At 38.7% G+C, this 17,922-nt stretch overlaps 1 protein-coding gene across 1 annotated transcript in view; it reads right to left on the bottom strand.

Annotated features, from left to right (window-relative positions):
• Positions 1-1,854: 1,854 nt before the first annotated feature.
• LOC141833052 (dolichyl-diphosphooligosaccharide--protein glycosyltransferase subunit 1A) overlaps positions 1,855-17,922 on the bottom strand; it is a 36,440-nt gene continuing 20,372 nt past the window's right edge. The window contains exon 10 of the mRNA XM_074720448.1: positions 1,855-2,266. Within this exon, the coding sequence (XP_074576549.1) occupies positions 2,075-2,266 (192 nt within the window). The 3' untranslated portion in view covers positions 1,855-2,074. The remainder of the gene's footprint in view (positions 2,267-17,922) is intronic.

Genomic DNA, 17,922 nt, shown 5'->3' with positions numbered 1-17,922 from the left:
ATTTATAAGACATCAAGCACAGAAACAGCCATTAGTCTTGTGTTCATTGTGAAGATATCGAGATATCCAATATCACGTTGGAATATATAAAATTTCGACTAAGATATCAAAAATGCCACAGCAATTTGTGTCAATGCTTGATGCACAAGCTCGGACACCATGAACCCTAGATCTTGCTTGACCCTTCCTGAATCCTTTCACCATCTTCCTAATTCCCATAGAAAATATTTATCTAATATTTCCTCTGAGGATCACATGACTAATATATAGCTCCTTGATGATGCAATATTCTCTCTATTTCTTTTTAGCCTTGACCTCCTCCCAATTAACTTTTTAGCTAGTCAACCTTGCAAATGCTCATGGATGAATCGATCGATCATCTTTGGGCCTATCTACATAAATAAAAACCATCACTGCATTCTCCATTGACACTTAGTTGGTACAACATTATTGACGTAGAAGGTCATTTATATTTATTGTAGCCTTTTGTCTGATAGTCAACAAGCTCGGCATATTTTATAGCTCCGAGTCCATGTGCATTGAGAATCTCATTAGGAAGCTAGTGGTTTAGAGTTTTTTCTTGTACTCCATTTGTGTTCCCGCGTGCATCGTTAATTAGAAACCACCTGCATACATACATGGCAGCCATTTTCGGATGAGTTTGTCTTTTCGTATTCTTGCTTTATTACAATAAAAGCTTCTTTTTCTAGCTAGTTCAGTTGTTAGTTGGTTTTATATATTTTATCAATTTCAAAAAGATTGATGGTGTAATCTGTTGTTGCTTATTGTTTTAATTTATTCTTCTATTTTCTTTGAAATATAAAATCACACGGTAAGCATGCTTACCTCATTCTAATAAGATTCTTAATTTTTTGCATTTATCATTTTGTAAAGTAGATTGTTTTCAAGATCATGAAATTTTATTCAGTTAGCGCGACCGATTTTAAATTCAGTGCTGATTAAAGATCAATTTTAAATTCATCGAATAAAATTTTGATCATTAAATTAACAATCGATTTTATAATTGGTTGCTAATTAACGATCAATTTTACAATCGGTATGATTGATTTCGCAATTGATTGCCAATTTAATGATAGAATTTGCAATCAATTGTTATTTCAATAATCAATTTTCCAATTTGCCATTAATTTATGATTACATATTTAATCAGTGGTTAATATAATGATCGAAATTAATCAAAATTGTCCCACTTGCTTCCAATCCATTTATCTGCCTAATCATTCACTATATTGTTGATGCTAACCATGGCAACTTGGAGAATATCAGACTCACTGGATGGGCTCCCCTATTATTTACAAGTTGTTCCTTCTTAATAACTTGACACATTTGTATCTTCTTCTTGTTATGATATCATTTGGCTCCGAGTAGTAGTACCTCTTTTTTGAACTGTCGTAGGAGGTCATATGTTCTTTAGGTGTGATGGTTATTTCTTCCTCTTTTGTTTTGGAATTGATGGGAGCCACCTTCTTAGAAGACTCAAAAGAATTTTGCTCCTCTAATCACCATGAGTTCATTCTCCAAGTTGGTTTTCGATGCCCTAACTTGTGAATTAGTCTCATTTTTCATTCAAGTTTTGGCCTCCCTTAATCAGTCAAAATTAGCATAGGCTTTTGTTTTGTTTCCCATGCTCACAAACCCTCGAGTGGTTGATGGTGATTCACGTAGTTTATGCATCATCTGGCACAATGGAAACACAATAGCAATGAAAAGCATCGAGCAAACTTGAATACTTGAATATAACATGAGCTATGAGAAATTTTGTTTCGGTGGCAACTATTTTCTGCATCTTTATGCCATAATTCAAGCTTCTACTAGCCATGCGGATTGTGCATTAGCAAAAAAAAACAAAGTTATTCAACTATAGAATTGAGGGCTGTCAGGTTCTATGATAGAGAATGCTGAGAATCTAAAAAACAGATTGTTTTCCAGCCACCTACTGATAAAAATAAAATAAAACATCTCGTACTGTTAATAATCAAGACATCTCATAGTACCACAAAACTCTCAAAAACATTTCATAATGTTAAGGATTACGATGGGAATCGCGATGATCTTAGATCTCATCAAGGAACTCGAGAAGGTCGTCAATCTCTTGCCTTAGGACAGTTAATTTCTGCTGCTGCGGAGCAATACGGTTCTCTATATCTTTTCCACCATACTTCTTTTCAAAACAATCAACCACCGTGGAGTGTTTCAGCATCATCTTGTCTTGCATGTCTTTCTCCTTAGCAATCAGCTCCTCCACCTGGAAAAAATATATTTCGCACAAAAAAAATAATAATAAAAGTATCAGAAAGAAAGAAGAAAAAAATAGGTAAAAGCAAGAAGCTAGAACAATTTCTGTTGTTGGCATTTGCAAAGTAGACCCTTTGTAAAAGCAGGAATCTATTTCAATGTTGATTGACAATTCAAACAAACCAGAACGATAGTGCTTTTAAGTCCAATTCTTTGAGTCACGAAACAAACAGTTTGCATAACTTTTTCCAACTGTGATCGCAGAACGCATACAACATAGGGCACTCTCCCAGCCACTTCAACTGGCGAGTGCCCCCAGTTCCACTGCATGGCATGGTTAATGAACAACAATCCCTCATCCTCTCATGATTAAATAATATCAAACGCATGTCAGGTTTTAAAACCTTCAGGTCAAATGTGAAGATTTCAGGCGGATTAACTGAAGCATTTCCAATAAATATAGGGTTACATCAAGGGTCAGCTCTAAATCCTTATCTTTTTACACTAATCATGGATGAACTTACTGGACACATTCAAGATACCGTACCATGGTGCATGTTGTTTGCAGATGATATTGTATTGGTAGATGAGACACGTGAGGGAGTAAATGCTAAATTTGCCCCAGCGAGTATCTCTAAAAACAATTAGTGCCATAGTTCCAGCATACCTTCTATGAAGTATTTGGAAACGTACCTGAAGTATACCCATATGGATATATTCTAACTCAGCTTGAGCTAGGCGCTCAAATGAGTCTTCAACAATGAATGACCGATCTTGTTGGTCGGTGCCTGTGACCAACATCCTTTCCTCCGCCCTGAAATGATAAACTCTGTGATGTACAGTATCCCGGCGGGTCATATATAATACTTCGGCAGGTACCGTCCGTGCACGTTGTTGCATTGATCTTCTGAGCTCAGTCTCAGGATTCATTATAAGGGCTAGGGTGTGTTCCCTAGGTTGCCTTCCAACAATAGTTCTGCCTATGTTGGCAATACTCCGACCGACTCTCTGTGCTTCATATCTGGCATGCGCTGTCCGTCGGTAATCTCTAATCTGATCTTCCACAAGTGGTGCTCCAGGAACTCTATTTGCCGTAGTTACTTCAGTTCCCGTGATGGATGGAAGATATGACCTTTCAGAAGTCATTTTGAAATTTCTTTTAGGATGTCGAAGGGGTTTCTGTATACCTTGATGGTTCCCTTATTTTTCTGAAATGACGCCCCTTGAGGACTTAGATGAGTCCTGTTGAGTTGCTCAATTATAGGAGAGAGATCTTGAGCACGGGCTTTGTCTCTTTTGAGCTCCGCAACTTCTTGCCTGAGCTTAATAACAGTGAAAAGTATAGAGTTAAGTTGTCTAGAAAGGGATACTAGGTTCGGTACCGTCTCTTTCTCTGTTATGCCCACACCGCTTTCTGGCCAACCTTGAGATGTAGCACCTACTGCTTCTTTGTATTCAGCTGAGTCCTTTAATGGGTTCATCCCATAATGGATCTTCTTAAGAGATGGATTAACTCTTCAACCCTGTCAACTTTCTTTGATAGTTCGTCAGCAAGGGCCTCAGTCTGTCTGTTGATGCACTTAGGTTGCTCACTGATTTTAACAACCAATTCCTCCACGTCCTCCTTAGATAAAGGCCGTCTTGCGAGATAATCTTGCCTGAGGCGCAGGATTTCTGTCTTTAACAGGTCTTGCTTGGCTAACAACTCTTTCAGATCAGCTCGCTGTTGCTTTACAATTTTTGCAAGTTTAGGAATTTCTTGCAATTGTTGCTCCTGTTCCTGCAATTTAGTTCGTAAATCCAGAATATGTATACAGTTTTGCTTGCCTATAGCAAAGAGAGCTTTATTGCCCAAATCAACCCTGTATGCGGTAACCTTCAGGTTATGAGCAAAATCAGCTTTTGAAGTGGATTCTAAGTTTAGATAATCCAAATTTTTTCTTTCATACCAGTGATTTTTCCACAAATTAAACTGGTTTTCAAATTCTCTAAGGTCTGAGTTCATGCAATCTTATGACAAGATTTTTAAAAGAAACAGAATAGGGATACCTTTCATAGGATGCTTATCTTGCTTCTTATGCACTTCTGCTTTGTACGTCTTACCAGGCATGTGTAATCCTTCTGATTCTTAAGAGGCAACTATCATACTAAGTATAACAAATACTTCACGTAGTTCTACCTTCCTGATGGAGGATACTAGAAGATCTCCGAGTTTTGACACGGTCTGAACGCCTTACCTGGCTGAGAGTGACCTTAAGCAAACAACTCCTCTGCCTTCCCAACTCCATTACCTTTGGAATGTAGATCATTTTTCTTTACCATACTTAGTATTTCAAGAATGCCTCCTCAGTTTCATGAAGAATAATACACCTGTTCGACTTATAGAAGCATAAGAGTCATAATAACAAGTATAAGCAGAGCCTAATAAGGTTCCTATTCTAAGGTTTTACCCCATCAAAGCCATAAATTCACAAACCTTGCTCTGATACCATACACAGAAACACACAAAAAGTGCAAGTGATTAACAACTTCACTTATTTCAGATGAAGTTATACTTACAGGACCTTGTTTTCTACTAGAAGACTCGAACACTTGAGCTTCTTTCAAAAACAGCAAGTGAAATAGGCAGAAGGGGTGATGTTTTTCGTGCCTGTAACACTATGAACTAACTCCCTTATATAGAGTGCGGGAGTGAAGAGTCTGGAGACAGCCAGATTCTCTTCTGACTCAGCATGTGCTGTAAAGTGACATAAAGTATCCACTCAACAAAAGATAAGCATGTGCTGTCATAAAGCAAGCACTACATAAAGTAAACACTTAAACATGACCTAAAGCTAGTACTATAGATAAGCTTTCGGTGGGTGATAAGATTCTTTGGGCCCACCATGTCCGCTTAGTCATATTGTTGGTGGAACAATCCAGAGTCATCAGGAGGGTCATCCACCTCAGAGTTAGCCCAATCTTCATCATTTAGTACTTCTTCAGGTTCCTCAATTGGGTCTTCGTCTTCAGGAAACCAAGGCTCATTGTTGTTGATATTATTTGCCATAACGTTATCTATCATAAGCCTTTGTTGAACATAATTTTCAATCAGATCAGCCCAGTACCATACATGACAGCGGTTATCAGCACATTTGTAAAATCTCCTTCCAGGGTTTCTACTGGTATGGGATATAAGATAAGCTGCATCCTTTCCACAGGCGCATTGAAGAGCCATAGGTGGCGCCATAAAGTATACTGGAATACTTTTAAGAAGCATTTTGGATATGCAGGCAGCCAATCTTTTTTCTGCTTGTAAATTTTCAGTTTTTCCAGTGACCTCAGTAGTAGCCTTAAGAAGAGGTATGAGCGAAGGATGCTCAAACCTTTCCACTACCAGGGCTTGAACAAGCCTTGATAACTCATCAGCTAAGAGGTTTTCCTTTCCATCAATATGTTCAAAGGAAACCTTAATACCGCAACCAGAAATATAATCTGAGAGAGTCATCCATCTTACTCTGGACGGTTTATGCTCAGAACACTTCTCGTAAAATTTGACAATAGCTTTACTGTCTGTCCTGATAATTAATTCAGATTTGTCAAGGTAATAAATCTTAAATTTTTCAAGACTTAAGATTACCGCCTGAATTTCAGCATCAATTGCACCCTTGATAGGGTTGAAGCGTCCACTAGCATAGGCGCAAATCTTTTCCTTCATTCTTGTTTCGCTCTTGTTAAGCTTCCACTTACAAATACCTCCCCAGCCTTCCATGCAACCATCTGTTTCAATAACATTATTGCATTTTTAGGGGGAACATCTAAGTCTGGAAGTTTGCAAACCTGATCTTTAATTTGCCTTATTATCTTCAAGTCTTGTTGGTTAAGTCTTCTTTCTCCTTTACCTGAGGTTTTTGAGTATAAAGGCCCCAGAATTTTTCCCAGGTTTGGAATATATGCTCTGGCATAATTTAGAATACCCAACCAGCGCCGTAAGGCCTTAAGCTCAGTAAGACTTTCTTCCTTTGTGTCAAGGATTTTCCTTATAATATGCTGCTGTAATTTGATTTTTGAATCTCCAATAATTGCACCAAGGAATTCCACCTGTCTGACACCAATCTTCATCTTTGTTGGGCTTAGAATGAGTCCATTAGCTTCGCATATAGAAATAAAAATCTTCAAATGCTCTTTGTGGGCTTCTTTTGTCTCAGAGAATACCAGAATATCGTCCACATATACTGCTATAAAGGCTTCAGTACCTTTGAAGCAATTATCCATTTTCCGCTGGAAGATAGCTGGTGCATTTTTAAGGCCAAATGGCATAACCAGCCATTCATAAAGCCCATCAATAGCCCAGAAGGCAGTCCATGGAATTGATTCCTCTGCCATAGCTACTTGATGAAAACCGCTTTTCAAGTCAAACTTAGAATATATCTTAGAATGACTAATTTTTGCAATAATAGTATTAATGCCAGGTAAAGAATATTGATCCTTTTCAGTATTATCATTAAGTCTTTTGTAATTAAAGACTAATCGTTCTTTACCTTTTGTTTCCTCACCAGTTACAGGATTTACCTCAGTACCAGAGTTCACCATTATTGCTGTGGTACGATGTCTACTGGTGGAAGGTCGAATCACCTTGAGTCCCAAAAGTTTGCTTACATGCCTAGCCATGGTCTCCTTTAGGCTTGGAGTTACGTGCTTTAAGGGACGATCTTCAATTGTCAGATTAGGATTCATAATCTCCAATTTGCACTTAATTTTGTTTTTGGCCCAGTGCTTTAGGGGTTCTTCACCAATGACACCGAGCTTCTTCAGTCTTTCAAGCTCCCTGGGCTCAATAAATTCTTCATTGATAAATCCTTGTCTAGGAACTGCAGCACAAATATCATAGTATTCTGTTAATTCTAAATCAAGTTCCTCTAGGAAACATACCTCATGGGGCTTTACTGAAGTAGTTACGGTTGTAACTAATTTATAGAAAGTTACTTCGCCCCTTTCTATCCTTAGCCCTCCTTCAAGAGCACGGATAAAATTCATGCCAATTATGAAATCCAGATGCGACTGCATCGTTGGCATAATGAAGGTTCTCGGTATCCTGAAAGTATTGATCACCGATCCATACCTTCCCATCCAGAAGTATTTCAGAGACTTGAGTTGCCCCATTAACCCCTTGTATAAGTGAATTAGTTAATGAGGGCCTTCTAAACCTTGCAGATACCTTTTCTCCATTGCATACACAGATAGCTGCACCGGTATCTAGGATAGCATTTAATGGAATCTTTTCTCCATTAATTTCAAGGATGATCTTAAGATTCATCAGATTATTGTTAGGAATAGCCGCAGAAATAGAATATTCTTCATAATGTAATAATGGAATAGCTGGATTTAATTTTTCCTTTAACTCAGTAATTTCTCGTTTATCAATGTCGGCTAACCTTTTGAAGAGTTCATTCTCCTGCTTTAAGAATTCCAGCTCACTTTTCTGTTGTTGATTAATCATAGTCATGAGCTCATTATCCTGCCTGATCCTTAGAATTTCTTCCTCAAGCTCTTCAGGTGCTTCCTGAATTATCACAGGTTCTGCTAATCTTTGCTTTAGCTCTTTTATTTCTGCTTCCATCTTAAGGATCTGCTCTGAAAGTTCAGAATCTCTGGCACTATATTTTCTCAAAAGATCACTTTGCTTCTCAGCTAAGTCTTTCCAATCTATTGTTTTAATTGGAGTTGTATCTTTTCTGGGAATAGTCATCTGGAAGCAATGATGAGTACATAGTGCACATATAGTCAATTTGCATAGCAAGCAATCCATTCTATTACCTGATCTGGCTTCAAACTTACAGTCTCTGCAAGTAGTGGTTCCTTCTTGAGTGTAGTCCCATTCATGTTTACAATAATACTCAGTTTTTGAAACCTTCATTTTGGATCTCCAGCCAGATTCTCCAATCAAGTATTCTGACGGCTCAGGTTCAATCTGTTCCTCCTGAAGCATATAACAATGAAAAGTATTAACTTCATCTACCTTCTCTTGTAGGGTTCTGACCTTCTGCGTCAGTTTGCCTTTGCCTTTAATATCAGGAGTTTCACTAGAGTCTGACTGCTCATATTCATCTGAATCTTCTTGGATCATAGGAACATCTTGGCTAGTTGAGCCAAAACCCTTGTCTCCCCTGAAGGTTTCATTTAATGACTCAACCTCCTTCACTTCAGGGGTCAGGATTCTTTCAATAATAAGCTGCGCAATATTGTCCCCAATGTTTATAAACATGGTTTCAAATGAGAAATTAAAAAGAATAACCTGGATTTCCCCTCTGAAATCTCCATCAATAACTCCGCCATTAATGAATAGTCTTTTCATACTTAGGCCAGATCGTGGAGCTATTCGTCCATAGGTTCCTTCAGGTAACTGTACCTGTATGCCTGTATTGATTAATTTATGTGAGTAAGGTGGTAGAACCGCACCTTCACAGGCAGCTAGGTCATAACCAGCAGCTCCTTCAGTTTTCCTCTGGGGTAGGAACGCCAAAGGATGTGACCTGAGTACTTTCAGTGTAGGAGCACCTTCAACCAGTTCTGATTCTGGGGCTTCCTTTATTTGCCTCCTATAATCTCTGGCATTTCTAAGGTATCTTCTACCTGCTGCAGAATCATGCTGAGAAGTATTATATGCAGGGGATTCCTGCAAAGTCATAACCTCAAGAGAAACAATCTGATTGTCTTCATTTTCAGATACAGAATAAATATCCGATCTATCAGATTCATCCATCCCAACCGAGACAACCTCCATACCATCATCTAGCTGAAGGGATTCAAGAATAGATACCCTATGCATCAACTTCTTAGGGTTAGTGCATTCAGATGCATAATGACCAATTTCTCCGCAAGCAAAACACTTACAATCCTTTTTTCTTTTTGCCAAGTATTTCTGCTTTTCTATTCTTATATGGGATTTGTGAGGTTTACCATTGTAAGTAGTACTCTTGCGCGCACCATATTTCTTTACGCTTTTCTCCTTTCCATAGACACCATGGACAGGGGTGTCCTTGCAGAAGTTCATCTTCTTGAGTCTACTTTGGAAAACTGCTTCCTGGCACATATCAATAAGGTAATTTTTTGTAAACACAATTCGGGCAGATACTCCTACCGTGTTAGTAGGATGCCTTTCCTTGAACGCCTTCTCAATTCTGTCACCCAGAGTTCTAGGCATTTTAGTAAAGAATTCAGAAGATAATTCTTCACCTGCCCATGGCCTGCCACATTTAGATGCCAAATGAAAATAATCATTCATATATCTAAATAAAGCCTTATCTGTCATTTCATTGCAAACCAGGCTTTTCAGTGTCTTGTATGCAGCATCTTGTTCATCTGTAGTGCTACAAAATGGAATAGCAGTTCTGAATGGTTTCAGTTACCTCATGCTAATATCAACAGAGGATCCATATTTGTCATGCCCTATGACTTCGATGTTAAGGTATTTGAAAGGTGGGAAAACTCTACTTTATTATTAATGGCTGACAAAAATATTGAAGATGCAGAAAATAAAATCCTGTATATAGAAAATTTGCTGGGTGAATCAGAGAAGAAGATGTTTATGACTTGGAGGATGAGTTATCCGGCAGAATATGAAGCATTAAAATCTTCTGCATTGGGACAAAATGGAACGCAGAATATCCTTAATCAAATAAGGATGATATTCTTTCTTGAAAATCCTAAAGTTGGCACTACAGATGAACAAGATGCTGCATACAAGACACTGAAAAGCCTGGTTTGCAATGAAATGACAGATAAGGCTTTATTTAGATATATGAATGATTATTTTCATTTGGCATCTAAATGTGGCAGGCCATGGGCAGGTGAAGAATTATCTTCTGAATTCTTTACTAAAATGCCTAGGACGCTGGGTGACAGAATTGAGAAGGCGTTCAAGGAAAGACATCCTACTAACACGGTAGGAGTATCTGCCCGAATTGTGTTTACAAAAAATTATCTTATTGATATGTGCCAGGAAGCAGTTTTCCAAAGTAGACTGAAGAAGATGAACTTCTGCAAGGACACCCCTGTCCATGGTGTCTATGGAAAGGAGAAAAATGTAAAGAGATATGGTGCGCGCAAGAGTACTACCTACAACGGTAAACCTCACAAATCCCATATAAGAATAGAAAAGCAGAAATACTTGGCAAAAAGAAAAAAGGATTGTAAGTGTTTTGCTTGCGGAGAAATTGGTCATTATGCATCTGAATGCACTAACCCTAAGAAGTTGATGCATAAGGTATCTATTCTTGAATCCCTTCAGCTAGATGATGGTATGGAGGTTGTTTCGGTTGGGATGGATGAATCTGATAGATCGGATATTTATTCTGTATCTGAAAATGAAGACAATCAGATTGTTTCTCTTGAGGTTATGACTTTACAGGAATCCCCTGCATATAATACTTCTCAGCATGATTCTTCAGCAGGTAGAAGATACCTTAGAAATGCCAGAGATTATAGGAGGCAAATAAAGGAAGCTCCAGAATAGAAGGAAGATGCTCCTACACTGAAAGTCTCAGAACTGGTTGAGGAAAACCGAGTGCTGGCTATGACCTAGCACGGTTCTACCACCTTACTCACATAAATTAATCAATACAGGCATACAGGTACTCAGGTCAATAGCCCCACGATCTGGCCTAAGTATGAAAAGACTATTCATTAATGTTCCTATTCTTTTTAATTTCCCCATGTTTATAAACATTGGGGACAAACAGCTAATTATTGAAAGAATCCTGACCCCTGAGGAAGGAGGTTGAGTCATTAAATGCTGGGGAGATAAGGGCTTTGGCTCAACTAGCCAAGATGTTCCTATGATCCAAGAAGATGCCTGTGAAGGTGCGCAGTCAGAACCCTACAAGAGAAGGTAGATGAAGTTAATACTTTTCATTGTTATATGCTTCAGGAGGAACAGATCAACAGCCGTAAATTAATCTGGCTGGAGATAAAATGAAGGTTTCAAAGACTGAGTATTATTGTAAACATGAATGGGACTACACTCAAGAAGGAACCACTACTTGCAGAGACTGTAAGTTTGAAGCCAGATCAGGTAATAGAATGGATTGCTTGCTATGCAAATTGACTATATGTGCACTATGTACTCATCATTGCTTCCAGACTATCCCTAGAAAAAATACAACTCCAATTAAAGCTCTTAGCAGAGAAGCAAAGTGATCTTTTGAGAAAATATAGTGCCAGAGATTCTGAACTTTCAGAGCAGATCCTTATGAAAAATAAAAGAGCTAAAGCAAAGATTAGCAGAACCTTAATGGAAGCACCTGAGAGTTTGTTCAGGCAGGATAATGAGCTCATGACTATGATTAATCAACAACAGAAAAGTGAGCTGGAATTCTTAAAGCAGGAGAATGAAACTCTTCAAAAGGTTAGCCGACATTGATAAACGAGAAATTGCTGAGTTAAAGGAAAGATTAAATCCAGCTATTCCATTATTACATTATGAAGAATATTCTATTTCTGCGGCTATTCCTAATAATAACCTGATGAATCTAGATCATCCTTGAAATTAATGGAGAAAAAATTCCATTAAATGCTATCCTAGACACTGGTGCAGCTATCTGTGTGTGCAATGGAGAAAGGGTATCTGCAAGGTTTAGAAGGCCCTCATTAACTAATTCACTTATACAGGGGGTTAATGGGGCAACTCAAGTCTCTGAAATACTTCTGGATGGGAAGGTATGGATCGGTGATCAATATTTTAGGATACCGAGAACCTTCATTATGCCAACGATGCAGTCGCATCTGGATTTCATAATTGGCATGAATTTTATCCGTGCTCTTGAAGGAGGGCTAAGGATAGAAAGGGGCGAAGTAACTTTCTATAAATTAGTTACAACCGTAACTACTTCAGTAAAGCCCCATGAGGTATGTTTCCTAGAGGAACTTGATTTAGAATTAACAGAATACTATGATATTTGCGCTGCAGTTCCTAGACAAGGATTTATCAATGAAGAATTTATTGAGCCCAGGGAGCTTGAAAGATTGAAGAAGCTCGGTGTCATTGGTGAAGAACCCCTAAAGCACTGGGCCAAAAACAAAATTAAGTGCAAATTAGAGATTATGAATCCTAATCTGACAATTGAAGATCGTCCCTTAAAGCACGTAACTCCAAGCTTAAAGGAGACCATGGCTAGGCATGTAAGCAAACTTTTGGGACTCAAGGTGATTCGACCTTCCACCAGTAGACATCGTACCACAGCAATAATGGTGAACTCTGGTACTGAGGTAAATCCTGTAACTGGTGAGGAAACAAAAGGTAAAGAACGATTAGTCTTTAATTACAAAAGACTTAATGATAATACTGAAAAGGATCAATATTCTTTACCTGGCATTAATACTATTATTGCAAAAATTAGTCATTCTAAGATATATTCTAAGTTTGACTTGAAAAGCGGTTTTCATCAAGTAGCCATGGCAGAGGAATCAATTCCATGGACTGCCTTCTGGGCTATTGATGGGCTTTATGAATGGCTGGTTATGCCATTTGGCCTTAAAAATGCACCAGCTATCTTCCAGCGGAAAATGGATAATTGCTTCAAAGGTACTGAAGCCTTTATAGCAGTATATGTGGACGATATTCTGGTATTCTCTGAGACAAAGGAAGCCCACAAAGGGCATTTGAAGATTTTAATTTCTATATGCGAAGCTAATGGACTCATTCTGAGCCCAACGAAGATGAAGATTGGTGTCAGGCAGGTGGAATTCCTTGGTGCAATTATTGGAGATTCAAAAATCAAATTGCAGCAGCATATTATAAGGAAGATCCTTGACACAAAGGAAGAAAGTCTTACTGAGCTTAAGGCCTTACGACGCTGGTTGGGTATTCTAAATTATGCCAGAGCATATATTCCAAACCTGGGAAAAATTCTGGGGCCTCTATACTCAAAAACCTCAGGTAAAGGAGAAAGAAGACTTAACCAACAAGACTTGAAGATAATAAGGCAAATTAAAGATCAGGTTTGCGAACTTCCAGATTTAGATATTCCCCCTAAAAATGCAATAATGATTATTGAAACAGATGGTTGCATGGAAGGCTGGGGAGGGATTTGTAAGTGGAAGCTTAACAAAAGCGAAACAAGAATGAAGGAAAAGATTTGCGCCTATGCTAGTGGACGCTTTAACCCTATCAAGGGTGCAATTGATGCTGAAATTCAGGCGGTAATCTTAAGTCTTGAAAAATTTAAGATCTATTACCTTGACAAAGCTGAATTAATTATCAGGACGGATAGTAAAGCTATTGTCAAATTTTACGAGAAGTGTTCTGAGCATAAACCGTCCAGAGTAAGATGGATGACTCTCTCAGATTATATTTCTGGTTGCGGTATTAAGGTTTCCTTTGAACATATTGATGGAAAGGAAAACCTATTAGCTGATGAGTTATCAAGGCTTGTTCAAGCCCTGGTAGTGGAAAGGTTTGAGCATCCTTCGCTCATACCTCTTCTTAAGGCTACTGCTGAGGTCACTGGAAGAACTGAAAATTTACAAGCAGAAAAAGATTGGCTGCCTGCATATCCAAAATGCTTCTTAAAAGTATTCCAGTATACTTTATGGCGCCGCCTATGGCTCTTCAATGCGCCTGTGGAAAGGATGCAGCTTATCTTATATCTCATACCAGTAGAAACCCTGGAAGGAGATTCTACAAATGTGCGGATAACCGCTGTCATGTATGGTACTGGGCTGATCTGATTGAAAATTATGTTCAACAAAGGCTTATGATAGATAATGTTGTGGCCAATAATATTAACAACAATGAGCCTTGGTTTCCTGAAGATGAAGACCCAGCTGAGGAACCCGAAGTACTGAATGAAGAAGATTGGGCCAACTCTGATGTGGATGACCCTCCTGATGACTCTGGATTGTTCCACCAGCAATATGATTAAGCGGACATGGTGGGCCCAAAGAATCTTATCACCCACCGAAAGCTTATCTATAGTACTAGCTTTATGTCACGTAGAGTGTTTACTTTATGTAAGTGCTTTTAAAGCTTATCTTTACTAGCTTTACCTGTTAGTGCTTGCTTTATGACAGCACATGCTTATCTTTTTTGAGTGGATACTTTATGTCACTTTGTGTCACTTTACAGCACATGCTGAGTCAGAAGAGAATCTGGATGTCTCCAGACTCTTCACTCCCGCACTCTATATAAGGGAGTTAGTTCATAGTGTTACAGGCACGAAAAACATCACCCCTTCTGCCTATTTCACTTGTTGTTTTTGAAAGGAGCTCAAGTGTTCGAGTCTTCTAGTAGAAAACAAGGTCCTGTAAGTATTTTTGTAACTTCATCTGAAATAAGTGAAGTCTTTGTTAACTGCTTGTGTTGTGTTTTTCTTTGTTGGTATCAGAGCAAGGTTTGTGTCATTGGCGAAGAACCCCTAAAGCACTGGGCCAAAAACAAAATCAAGTGCAAATTGGAGATTATGAATCCTAATCTGACAATTGAAGATCGTCCCTTAAAGCACGTAACTCCAAGCCTAAAGGAGACCATGACTAGGCATGTAAGCAAACTTCTGGAACTCAAGGTGATTCGACCTTCCACCAGTAGACATCGTACCACAGCAATAATAGTGAACTCTGGTACTGAGGTAAATCCTATAACTGGTGAGGAAACAAAAGGTAAAGAACGATTAGTCTTTAATTACAAAAGACTTAATGATAATACTGAAAAGGATCAATATTCTTTACCTGGCATTAATACTATTATTGCAAAAATTAGTCATTCTAAGATATATTCTAAGTTTGACTTGAAAAGCGGTTTTCATCAAGTAGCTATGGCAGAGGAATCAATTCCATGGACCGCCTTCTGGGCTATTGATGGGCTTTATGAATGGCTGGTTATGCCATTTGGCCTTAAAAATGCACCAGCTATCTTCCAGCGGAAAATGGATAATTGCTTCAAAGGTACTGAGGCCTTCATAGCAGTATATGTGGACGATATTCTGGTATTCTCTGAGACAAAAGGAAGCCCACAAAGGGCATTTGAAGATTTTGATTTCTATATGCGAGGCTAATGGACTCATTCTAAGCCCAACGAAGATGAAGATTGGTGTCAGGCAGGTGGAATTCCTTGGTGCAATTATTGGAGATTCAAGAATCAAATTACAGCAGCATATTATAAGGAAAATCCTTGACACAAAGGAAGAAAGTCTTACTGAGCTTAAAGCCTTAAGGCGCTGGTTGGGTATTCTCAATTATGCCAGAGCATATATCCCAAACCTGGGAAAAATTCTAGGGCCTCTATACTCAAAGACCTCAGGGAAAGGAGAAAGAAGGCTTAACCAACAAGACTTGAAGATAATAAGGCAAATTAAAGATCAGGTTTGCAAACTTCCAGACTTAGATGTTCCCCCTAAAAATGCAATAATGATTATTGAAGCAGATGGTTGCATGGAAGGCTGGGGAGGGATTTGCAAGTGGAAGCTTAACAAGAGCGAAACAAGAATGAAGGAAAAGATTTGCGCCTATGCTAGTGGACGCTTCAATCCTATCAAGGGTGCAATTGATGCTGAAATTCAGGCGGTAATCTTAAGTCTTGAAAAATTTAAGATCTATTACCTTGACAAATCTGAATTGATTATCAGGACTGACAGTAAAGCTATTGTCAAATTTTACGAGAAGTGTTCTGAGCATAAACCGTCCAGAATAAGATGGATGACTCTCTCAGATTATATTTCTGGTTGCGGTATTAAGGTTTCCTTTGAACATATTGATGGAAAGGAAAACCTCTTAGCTGATGAGTTATCAAGGCTTGTTCAAGCCCTGATAATGGAAAGGTTTGAGCATCCTTCGCTCATACCTCTTCTTAAGGCTACTGCTGAGGTCACTGGAAGAACTGAAAATTTACAAGCAGAAAAAAGGTTGGCTGCCTGCATATCCAAAATGCTTCTTAAAAGTATTCCAGTATACTTTATGGCGCCGCCTATGGCTCTTCAATGCGCCTGTGGAAAGGATGCAGCTTATCTTACATCCCATACCAGTAGGAACCCTGGAAGGAGATTCTACAAATGTGCGGATAACCGCTGTCATGTATGGTACTGGGCTGATCTGATTGAAAATTATGTGCAACAAAGGCTTATGGTAGATAACGTTATGGCAAATAATATCAACAACAATGAGCCTTGGTTTCCTGAAGACGAAGACCCAATTGATGAACCAGAAGTACTAAATGAAGAGGATTGGGCTAACTCTGAGATAGATGACCCTCCTGAGGACTCTGGATTGTTCCACCAACAGTATGACTGAGCGGACATGGTGGGCCCAAAGAATCTTATCACCCCACCGAAAGCTTATCTATAGTACTAGCTTTATGTCACTCACCCCACCGAAAGCTTATCTATAGTACTAGCTTTATGTCACTCACCCCACCGAAAGCTTATCTATAGTACTAGCTTTATGAGTGTTTACTTTATGTTAGTGCTTGCTTTATGACAGCACATGCTTATCTTTTTTTAGTGGGTACTTTATGTCGCTTTACAGCACATGCTGAGTCAGAAGAGAATCTGGCTGTCTCCAGACTCTTCACTCCCGCACTCTATATAAGGGAGTTAGTTCATAGTGTTACAGGCACGAAAAACATCACCCCTTCTGCCTATTTCACTTGTTGTTTTTGAAAGGAGCTCAAGTGTTCGAGTCTTCTAGTAGAAAACAAGGTCCTGTAAGTATATAACTTCATCTGAAATAAGTGAAGTCTTTGTTAACTGCTTGTGTTGTGTTTTTCTTTGTTGGTATCAGAGCAAGGTTTGTGTCATTGGCGAAGAACCCCTAAAGCACTGGGCCAAAAACAAAATCAAGTGCAAATTGGAGATTATGAATCCTAATCTGACAATTGAAGATCGTCCCTTAAAGCACGTAACTCCAAGCCTAAAGGAGACCATGACTAGGCATGTAAGCAAACTTCTGGAACTCAAGGTGATTCGACCTTCCACCAGTAGACATCGTACCACAGCAATAATAGTGAACTCTGGTACTGAGGTAAATCCTATAACTGGTGAGGAAACAAAAGGTAAAGAACGATTAGTCTTTAATTACAAAAGACTTAATGATAATACTGAAAAGGATCAATATTCTTTACCTGGCATTAATACTATTATTGCAAAAATTAGTCATTCTAAGATATATTCTAAGTTTGACTTGAAAAGCGGTTTTCATCAAGTAGCTATGGCAGAGGAATCAATTCCATGGACCGCCTTCTGGGCTATTGATGGGCTTTATGAATGGCTGGTTATGCCATTTGGCCTTAAAAATGCACCAGCTATCTTCCAGCGGAAAATGGATAATTGCTTCAAAGGTACTGAGGCCTTCATAGCAGTATATGTGGACGATATTCTGGTATTCTCTGAGACAAAGGAAGCCCACAAAGGGCATTTGAAGATTTTGATTTCTATATGCGAGGCTAATGGACTCATTCTAAGCCCAACGAAGATGAAGATTGGTGTCAGGCAGGTGGAATTCCTTGGTGCAATTATTGGAGATTCAAGAATCAAATTACAGCAGCATATTATAAGGAAAATCCTTGACACAAAGGAAGAAAGTCTTACTGAGCTTAAAGCCTTAAGGCGCTGGTTGGGTATTCTCAATTATGCCAGAGCATATATCCCAAACCTGGGAAAAATTCTAGGGCCTCTATACTCAAAGACCTCAGGGAAAGGA

The sequence above is a fragment of the Curcuma longa genome, chromosome 1, assembly GCF_044706935.1.
Source record: "Curcuma longa cultivar G26 ecotype Majalengka, Jawa Barat chromosome 1, ITB_CL_G26_1.1, whole genome shotgun sequence".
Lineage (NCBI taxonomy): Eukaryota > Viridiplantae > Streptophyta > Magnoliopsida > Zingiberales > Zingiberaceae > Curcuma > Curcuma longa.
The sequence above is the reverse complement of the archived record's forward strand: the minus strand, read 5'-3'. Positions and strand labels throughout refer to the sequence as shown.